This window comes from Xyrauchen texanus, chromosome 46, assembly GCF_025860055.1.
Source record: "Xyrauchen texanus isolate HMW12.3.18 chromosome 46, RBS_HiC_50CHRs, whole genome shotgun sequence".
NCBI classification, from domain to species: domain Eukaryota; kingdom Metazoa; phylum Chordata; class Actinopteri; order Cypriniformes; family Catostomidae; genus Xyrauchen; species Xyrauchen texanus.
Window position 1 is genome coordinate 9,848,974 of NC_068321.1, and position 10,458 is coordinate 9,859,431.

General features: G+C 40.3%; 1 protein-coding gene across 1 annotated transcript in view; it reads right to left on the reverse strand.

Annotated features, from left to right (window-relative positions):
* The window catches only part of tln2b (talin 2b), a 111,163-nt gene extending 100,914 nt beyond the window's left edge, over positions 1-10,249 (reverse strand). Inside the window, exons 1-5 of the mRNA XM_052119839.1 lie at positions 10,114-10,249; positions 9,124-9,221; positions 8,842-8,971; positions 4,950-5,102; positions 3,720-3,862 (exon numbers count right to left, since the gene is read on the reverse strand). Coding sequence (XP_051975799.1) covers positions 3,720-3,862; positions 4,950-5,102; positions 8,842-8,971; positions 9,124-9,221; positions 10,114-10,249 — 660 coding nt within the window. The remainder of the gene's footprint in view (positions 1-3,719; positions 3,863-4,949; positions 5,103-8,841; positions 8,972-9,123; positions 9,222-10,113) is intronic.
* Between the last annotated feature and the right edge of the window lie 209 nt (positions 10,250-10,458).

Sequence of the window (10,458 nt, forward strand, 5' to 3'; positions counted from 1 at the left end):
AACAAGGGAATGGTTCAAAAGGTTCTTGTAAAGACTAAATTGAATACACTTGTAACAAACTTTGCCTACTTATAGAATCTTCACATTCACCAGAGCCAACAGAAAAGGTTGGGTCAAGTTCTAGTAACCGCTGACCTCAAAACGAAATCAAAGAAAACAAGACGGACCGAAAATATGAATGAATGGATTAAAAATTGAATTATGCAATGAACTGCTTGGATAATATAACATTTGGATAATCATGATGCAAACTTCCTAAATTTATTTGTAATTTATATGTTAAGTTTATTTGAATTATTTGATCTAAATTTAGAGTTTAAATCTACAGGCTCCATACTAATAGGGTAATTGTAGTTCACAATTAGAGGCCGGGTGTTGGAGCCATTGAAAGATATTATATTATTTATATCAGTTAGAATGTATTTAAATTATATTTGCTTTATTTTATTTTTGTTATTGTATAGCAGTAGTGCTAGTGACATGTATACTGTTGTTCTATGACCCTTGATGTGCAGATTTTTTACTATGCCGTTAAGGTATATGTTGATTCACACATGCGGAGGACCAGTAAGGGAAAATTATTTTTCAACCGCACGCTCACCACATGCACACAGAAGCTAGAAAGCGGTAATCTATGTATTTAATTAGTTTTGAATCGATGGTCTGTCTAATAAGTTTGTAAATCTAAATAAAACTGAAACAAAAAGATGAGTTGTGACTGCAAACCACAAACCTTGTATATCGGCCGGAACAATAATTAAATGTATCAAGGCATTACCATGCTTTTAGGACATTACCTTGTTACTGCTAGGGTATTTTGAATGGATATGTGGAAATTATGAAAATTATATATATTTTTTATTATTATTCTATGTTCTCCATTGCAGACACAGAGACAATGTTCTTATATAAGCAAATAAGTGCATGTGTGTGTAGGCAGAGTCACACTAATGCATTTGCAGCAAGCCATGTTCTTCAGAGCCCCAGCCTTAAAACTGCAGGCCACCTGCTCCTAACACAGCTTATAGCCTCAGGGGAAACATCAAGCTAGTGTGGTCTTTTTCTTGAGCGGACACATGTATGCGCAATGGATAACTCACACACACACATACACTCATTTACATACATAAACATGTATGCACCAAAAACCCACTGGCCATTTTGTGACACTAGTCATTGTGACTCAAATTTGAGGGAAAGAACGTAATGCGTTTGCAGGAATGTGTGACAATGTCAGTGTATATCAGTAATAAGACAATATCACTGTCTTAACTAAAGTGTTAATTAATGCAATAAATCACATCAATATATTGTTACTGAATTTGCTTCCTAACCAGCCACGACTGAAAGCAACCTTGCAAAGCAGTTTATTTGCCAAAAACTAGTAGTTAAAGGTGCTGTTAGCGAGTTTAGCCATTCTGGAACTTCCAAAAGGTTAAGCCGTTGAATCATTGACGCACACACAGACACTCTTGGAGACCATTGTGTTGGAGCAGATAAACGTTTCAGCATCTGACACTGAGCGTTTCACGGGAGCAGGACACAGTACCGAGGAGAATACATATGGGCTGCCCTGTACACCCACACAATGATTGACAGGCAGAACATTTCTTTGTATTTTCGTTGCATTGTCCTTTTTAGCCCTGCCTTCAATTTGATTGGTTTAAATTCCCTCTCCAAAAAGCTCTGATTGGCTGTGATTTTGATATTTTGTTTTTATTGAGGTCTAAAAACCTATGCAAAGCTCGAAACTTGTCATGTTGCATATAGTTAGGACACGGTGTAAGGAAAAATGGCAAGTCATTCAATCCATAGCCAGCTACTGTAAAATCATAGTGTAAATTGCAACGTTTTGTGGTCACTATTTTCATCGCATAGTGCTGTGTAGCCAACCTAAACTAAAATCTTATTGATCCAAATTCCTGCTCCACTTAGCTAGAACATAATGAGCATTATGCAGGTTCTGATTGGCTGTTATGGTGGCATTTCGTAGTGCTCGAAACTTGCCCCGCCACACATAGTAACATATAAAGAACGAAGAAGACAATTTTTACAGTCCATAGCCAGCTACTGTGAAACTGGACTACGTATGGTGCAGATATTCAACTAAGAAATTTTGGTGTCAGCCAATGTGTCCAGAAATGATAAAGTTTACCTGACAAATTGGAAAAAATCCGGCCATCTAACTTCTATGTTTATTTTGCGCTGTAACGCGATGGACTATGCATAGTATGCAATATAAAAGTTACCCATTTAAGTCAAATGAACAATAAACGTTTGTTCATTATGGTTTGAATGCAATTATGAAGTGAGAAGCTTCTCACTGCGGGCATGAAAGACAGGAATATTGCTGGCTTGCCATAATGTATACATTAGCTTCTTTTCCACCATAGGGCAAGGGCTGTTAAATCGGTGGGCCAAAGACCATTGGCCCAGATGTAGCCCAAAGAGGCAGGATGAAGCCATGGATGTGACAGTGGGAACACAACTGGTCCTGACATACACTAGAACACCCTCATTCGGCCCGATAGTGGAAACACAGGTACTGAGCTGGGTCTAAATTCTCACTCTACATAGCTACATACAAAGTAATATGTCCTGATTGGCTGTAATTTTTGCATTTCCCTTTTAATGAGGTTTGAAATACTCTGCATTTTGAAGGTCGCTTGGTTTATATTTTCATTGCACTGTGCCAGTAGCCACGCCCACAGTAAAATCTTATTAGTCCAAATTCTCACTCCACATAGTTACATATAAAAACATTGAATATTTTCTAATTTGCTTTGATCTCTGAGATGTCTGTTTTATATATTTTTATCTGGAAAGCATCACATTCTAATTAACATCTGCTAGGCATATTAAAAAGACCAGATTTACAAACATTTTAAATAATCAACATCTCAGAAGACATCTGATGAATGTCTTATTGACATCCAAGAGGAAACATCTTACAGACGTATTGCAGATGAGCAAACAACCTAAAAAAATACGTATTCCAGAGGTAAACACACAAAGACATGTCTGGGTTATGTACTTGTGCCATCAGGGATGCAATGCTCAACATGTCTCATGTTGTGCCTAGTAAAGATAAAGAAAAAAAGACAATGTCTCCAATCTGTGACCAGCTACTATAAAATCTTACAGCCTATAATGGAGGAAAACAAAATCAACAAATCAGCATCTCTGAAGACATCCGGATTGCCTTTTTAAGTGTAGAGAAATATTTCACTGCTTTCATAAAACTATAATGATGAAAGACAAACGTTTAAATGTCTGTGGAATACTGGCTCTGAAAAGCTAATTAATTGTTAGAGCAGGTGGCGGAAGAGTAGCTTTGGCAAACTGGTGCTATAAGTCAATCCAGCCAAAAAGACAGACAGAGGACTGACAGAAAGTAAGTGAAAGAGAAGAACAACACCACCATATACTAACTTGGCATGACATGATCAAATGTCAAGCGATAAATCACCTTCCTTTACTATTATTCCCAAAGTTCTTGCCCTAACCAACCGTGACCATAAACAGTTTCGCATGATAAAACATTTTGATGGTCGCTTGGTTTCTATTTCCATGGTGTATTGCTGGGTATCCCCACCCACAGTGAAAAAACATTGGTCTAAAATCCTGCTCCGCACAGCTGCATATTAAATATCAAATATGCTCTGATTGTCTGTAATGTATTTGATAGTACTTCTGTCCTCACTACAATCATCTCTTACCTGTACATAAAGGAGATTAAGTTGGACAGGGTCACGCGAGTCCACGTTCTGGTCGGAATAAAAGAATTTCCTCCGTAAAAGTAGTATCTCGCTCTCCTCTACACCCTGCTCCCGAAATGTCCGACTGTGGTCCAGCCAGTTCACTAGGAGAAAAACATTCAGTGAGGTGTGTGCAAGCTACCGATTTACGTTTTCTTAAAATAGGACAATGGTCAATTAAATTCACTGTTTGAATTTTTTTTAGAAATGTTAACTATAAATATACTGCATTAAAAATGACAATTTTATCCAATATATGTTTGTATAATGTATTTTTATGTTTATTGGGAGTATCGCATCGTTAGCTTAGCAACATTAGCTAACACCAAACTCTGTGCACTTCACACACAGACTGTTTAGCAGAGATGGGCTTCTTCTATTAAAGTGAATGAGAGAAATTGGAACGTCAAACTGTCAATGGATGTAGAAAGGAAGTCCCACCTTATAGGTAAAAGAGCCAATTACCTTTAAGATAAAGACATTGCCTATCAACTCCAGAATGAACATGCACATTAGCTATACAAGCCGGGAAAATTAAGAGGTAAAGAAGCAAAATTTATGATGCCAGTGGACTGACTTGCTTAAAAGACATTGGCTTCACACGAGAAGTGCTATTTGTGTGGCGTGTGGAGTTGGTGAAGAGTGTTTTAAATCAGTCCAACGAGAGTTTTAAATGAGGTCCCATTTCAGTTAGGATGCTGCCTTAGAAGGCAGCTGCCGATGTAAGCAGTAGACAGCAACATAACAATTTTGGAGTCTAAGTTGCTGTGTGTATAACATAAAAGTGGAAATGTAATCCCATGGCATTCTTTAACATCCCTTTGAGTAAAATATAAATATCACGATATACAAATATGGTTATTACAGAGCCACAATAAAGATGGTGCTTTACAGCATATCGATATTGTCAGAACAAAGTAAATATTTGTGCTTCCATAATGTATCCGTAGAGACGTTTGTGTCTCTTTCATAATCTTTCACAGATTCAGAAATGAATAAACAATAAAGAGATCAAATAAAGAGATTTGGACTTTGAAATGATTTTGTAAGCCTCTGTAAGCTTGTACACTCAAACAACCAACATTCATTTAATTTTTTGCAAGAATCTGTCAGAAGTGTGTGTGTAAATCTAGTGGGACAGTTTGTCTCTGTTTGCTTATGTTCTCAGTGTTGTTTGATAAAGAGCCTCACAATCATCATCTGTGTGAAGTTTTGCTTTCAGTTTCTCCATCTTCCTCTCATCTCTCAGAAGGGTTCTGTCTTTCTTCAGAGTTCCCATCCCGTCCTCTCTCTTCTCCTCCACCTGTTCTTGGATCAGCGAGTATTCCTCATAGTTTGTGATTCCTGGGGAGCAGAAGATAACCAGCACTCTCCATCTGTCAATCGTTCTTTCTCGTTTACTCAAGTTTTGTGGGATTTGGACAAAGCTACATCTATCATTTACTCCTTCAGAAAACTCTGAAAACATAATCACTCTTTGTGCCTCCAGGTTTAACCACAGATGGTAAATAATTAAGAAAACTCAGAAGAAATTCATAATTTAACAACATAAAAAGAAAATAAGGATTCCTACAGCAGTTTTACAAACACAGGCATTCGATTATTAGCATAATGTCTGGTTCACATTACAGCCTATTCTGGCTAAGTGCTGCCCCCTAAAACAGTAAGTGGTCATCTTACAAACATGTAAACAGTTTGCTTGTTCAAATGACAATTAGAGGCAAGTAAATATGAAATTGGACTTAACTCTGCAAACAAAGTACAATAGATAGTACCTGACTTTCGAAGTTGTACAGCCATGGCCAAAAGTATTGGAAGTGACATAAGTTTTGTGTTTTGAAAAGTTTGCTGCTTTAGTATTTGTAAATTATTTCACATATTTTTATGGTATACTGGAAACAATATAAGCATTTCATGAATTTATTGGCAAAAACATTCAATATATGCACAGGCAATATTTACAGTGTTGACCCATGCAACTCACTCTGGCATGCTGGATATCAGCTTCTGGGCCAAATTCTGACTGATGGCGATCTATTCTTGCCTTATTAGTGCTCTGAGTTGATCATAATTTGTGGGCTTCTGCTTGTCCACTCACCTTTTGAGGATTGACAACAGGTTCACTGTGGGATTAAGATCTGGGAGTTGCCTGGCCATGGATCCAAAATTTCAATGTAATGATCTACAAGCCACTTTATTGTCACTCTTGCATTGTGACATGATGCTCCATCATGCTGGAAAATGCACTGATCATCACCAAATTGCTCCTGGATTGTTGGGAGAAGTTGCTCTTGCAGGACGTTTTGAAACCATTCTTTATTCAAGGCAGTGTTTTTGGGCAGAATTGTGAGAGAGCCCACTCCCTTGGATGAAAAGAAACCCCACACATGGTTGGTCTCGGGATACTTCACTGTTGGCATTACACAAGACTCATGGTAGCATTCAACTTTTCTTCTCCAGACTATCAATTTTTCAGATATCCCAAACAGTCAGAAGGGGTCTTCATCAGAGAAAATAACTTTGCACCAGTCTTCTGCTGTCCAATCCTTGTACTTCCTGCAGGATTTCAGTCTATCCTTGATGTTTTTCTTGGAAAGAAGTGGCTTCTTTGCTGCCCTTCTTGACACCAGGCCATTGCCCATAAGTCTTCGCCTCACTGTGTGTGCAGATGCACTCACACCAACCTGCTGCCAATATTGAGCAAGCTCTGCACTGGTGGTGACACGATTCCATAGCGGACTCCTCAGGAGGAGACAGTCCTGGCACTTGCTGGACACTCTGGGGCGTCCTGAAGCCTTCTTCACTGCAGTTGAACCTCTCTCCTTCAAGTTCTTGATGATCCGGTAAATGGTTCTTTCAGGTGCAATATTCTTTGCAGCAATTTCCTTGCAAGTGAGGCCATTTTGATGCGAAACGATGATGGCTGCATGTCTTACTTTAGAGGTAACCATTGCTAACAAGAACACAAGGATTGGAAGCACTTCTTCCCTCCTTATATTGCAATCAGTCTGCTCTTATAATCCAATCAGAATGATAGAGTGGCTTCACCTGATTAGTACTTGTACATACTTTCTCAGGTGCTGCTGATATGATTAGTAAAATTATGTTAGCTGGTCATTTTGTGCCAGGGCCAAGCAGTGACATTTGGGTTTTTGTGATGAAGTAAATTTTTTTTGCAATTATTTAAAATGCACAATAATCTAGAAACAATGTGAATCAACACCACAACAACTGAAGCAGAAAACTTGTGAAAACACAAAATTTATGTCACTGCCAATACTTTTGGCCAAGGCTGTAGAAATGGCAATTATATTATATTTGCATATTATCCATCCATCCATCCATCCATCCTCAACCGCTTATCCGAAGTCGGGTCGCGGGGGCAGCTGCTCCAGCAGGGGGCCCCAAACTTCCCTATCCCGAGCCACATTAACCAGCTCTGACTGGGGGACTCCGAGGCATTCCCAGGCCAGTGTGGAGATGTAATCTCGCCACCTAATCCTGGGTCTTCCTCGAGGCCTCCTCCCAGCTGGACGTGCCTGAAACAACTCCCTAGGGAGGCGGCCAGGGGGCATCCTTACCAGATGCCCAAACCACCTCAACTGACTCCTTTCGACGCAAAGGAGCAGCGGCTCTACTCCGAGCTCCTCACGGATGACTGAGCTCCTCACCCTATCTCTAAGGAAGAAGCTCGCCACCCTTCTGAGGAAGCCCATTTCGGCCGCTTGTACTCGCGACCTAGTTCTTTCGGTCATGACCCAGCCTTCATGACCATAGGTGAGGGTAGGAACAAAAATTGACCGGTAGATCGAGAGCTTTGCCTTCCGGCTCAGCTCTCATTTCGTGACAACGGTGCGATAGAGCGAGTGCAATACCGCCCCCGCTGCCCCGATTCTCCGGCCAACCTCCAGCTCCATTGTCCCCTCACTCGTGAACAAGACCCCGAGGTACTTGAACTCCTTCACTTGGGGAAATACCTCCTTCCCTACCTGGAGTACGCACTCCATCGGTTTCCTGCTGAGAACCATGGCCTCAGATTTAGAGGAGCTAATCCTCATCCCAGCTGCTTCACTCTCGACTGCCAAGCGATCCAGTGAGAGCTGAAGGTCACGGACCGATGATGACATGAAGACAACATATTCTGCAAAATGCAGCGACGAGATCCCCAGCCCACCGAATCGCACACCTTCCCCACCCCGACTACGCCTCGATATCCTGTCTATGAATATCACAAACAGGATTGGTGACAGCGCAGCCTTGGTGGAGACCAACCCCCACATGGAATTAACTCGACTTCGTGTCGAGGACCCGATCTCATCAATCCCCGGGGCTTTGCCACTGCGGAGTTGTTTGACTAACTCAGTGACCTCCCCCAGGCAAATAGAATCTGATCCCCCATCAGCCTCCGGCTCTGCCTCTAGCATAGAGGGCGTGTTGGGATTGAGGAGTTCTTCAATGAGTTCCTTCCACCGCCCAATAACCTCCTCGGTCAACAGCGTCCCATCTTTGCTGTATACAGCTTGGATGGTTCCCCGTTTCCCCCTCCTAAGGTGGCGGACGGTTTTCCAGAAGCTCTTTGGTGCGGACCGAAAGTCCTCCTCCATGGCTTCTCCGAACCTTTCCCTCACCTATTGCTTTACCTCCCTCCCTCATATTATATATGCTAACATTTTGATTTACATTTTTTTAAAAGTTTAACTAAAAAAATAACAATACAAATATTTCACAAGTGAACATTTAAAATGTTTGGAAAAAAACTGATCAAGAAAATGTCCTGCTTACTTGCTACTACATCTCTAAAATCAAAATTCTAGAATATCTTTTATAAGATTCAATGCCATGAACTAAACTCTGGCAAATTCAGCTATTAACTCTTCCTCGGAAGTAGTCACTGTTGGAGCCTGTTACATAGTGCACTTTGTGTTGAAAATGTGTTTGCCCTGACTCCAGGAAACTGTGTAGAAGGCAATCAAATTGGAACTACCAATTTCAGCCTGCCCTTGCCATTTTCACGTATATGGATCAAATGGTCAGTGGGCATACAAAAAATGCTTTATCAAGGAAAGATAAAGAGAGGACCCACCTATTCTACTGCAAATGGTGACCAACAGCTCCCCTACAGTTTTGGAGTCATCCACCATGATGGTTTTGATGGCCCCATCCAGCATTTTGATCTTCTGAGGTCTTTGCTTTTTCTTGTACTCCAGGATGTCCTGTACGAGTGAAATGTCAAGCGAATAAGCACTAAAATGAAGCTTAGAATGATAATCAAACATGAGAACTATATAAACATACATCCCATTATATCAAAATACCTCTGTCAAAAGTCTAAAGAAAATGCAAATGTTTTAATAATGTGATTCACCCCATTCCGTAGCATGTAGAAATCAAGGGTGCGTCCTGATTCCAACCAGATCCCTTTCCTGGGGTCATCGTCAGACAGGAACAGCCCGTAATCTGATGCTGCAATATTTCATTTGACATAATTAAGAAAACAAGTCACCATGAAAGTAGATACACAATCAAAGAGCTCTGGTAACAAATTAAATCCACTGACAAATATGAATGTAATAAATATCAAACTCTTCATTAAACCACAAAGCAATTTGTCTTTGATACCAAAGACACATGCTTTTGTAAACAATTGACATTTATAAGATAAATAAAATGTATTTGGTCATCAAGAGTAACAATCATGTCCACTGCATGGGACGAGACTCGTATAAATGTAGTTGGGCACATAATGAATGTACACAGATTCATCCCCAAGCGATGCCTCCCGTTGAGCTGATATCGCACACAAGCCCATTTTGAAGGCTTTAGCAAGCAGAGAGTATGTAATATTTGATGACTTAAGTGGAGACAGAGAGAGAGTGTGCTCTGAGATACATCAAACACACTCGAGAGCAGAATAACACTTTACCGTCCAAGTTTCAACATTTCGGATAAAGATGCATCTATGATGCTGATGTGAAACTGCTGGTATAAACATTAAGGCCACATTCACAATAGTGTGAAAAAGTGTGGAAAAAGTAATACATATCTCGCTCTGCCTCTGAAACCTACGTTTCAACCAACAGCTGTCAGCAGTGTTACCGTAGGGTGGTAGTCTTCAATTGCCTGCAAACTATGGTATGGAATACACACTTTTCATGATCCAAAAAAAAAATAAAAAGTCTGATAGACTATACTATTTTACTCTGAAATACGTCACATAACGGAAGTAACATGGGTTGCAAATGTGGTTTCACGTTGACTTCAGGACGGTTTATACTTTTCATGAAAGAGTACACAAATGATGATAAACTTGAAAATAGGCAGGAAACCTGGTGGAACCTGGCTTTGGAATGCTTACCTTGTCCAGACTGGGCCTCTGGAACTCTCTCTCTGATTATCCGGCATGCATCATAAACTGGAGTGGAGGGCTCAAACTGCATTGTCTTTACCACATTGCACTGCCGCACGCAGATCTTTAGCGACAGGGCCACCATTGCTGCTTAAATAGGAGCGCACACTAGCACACCTGTAAAGATTAAACAAATCCTATGTCAGATCACTCTGTGGAGAGTACTCAAAATTAGACTCAGAACAGAGATTAAAATCATATGAGAGATTACACTCAAAGCAGAGATCAAACTCCGAAGCGATCACATGTAATGGATTAGACTCAGAACAGAGATCAGATTCAGATCAGCGACTA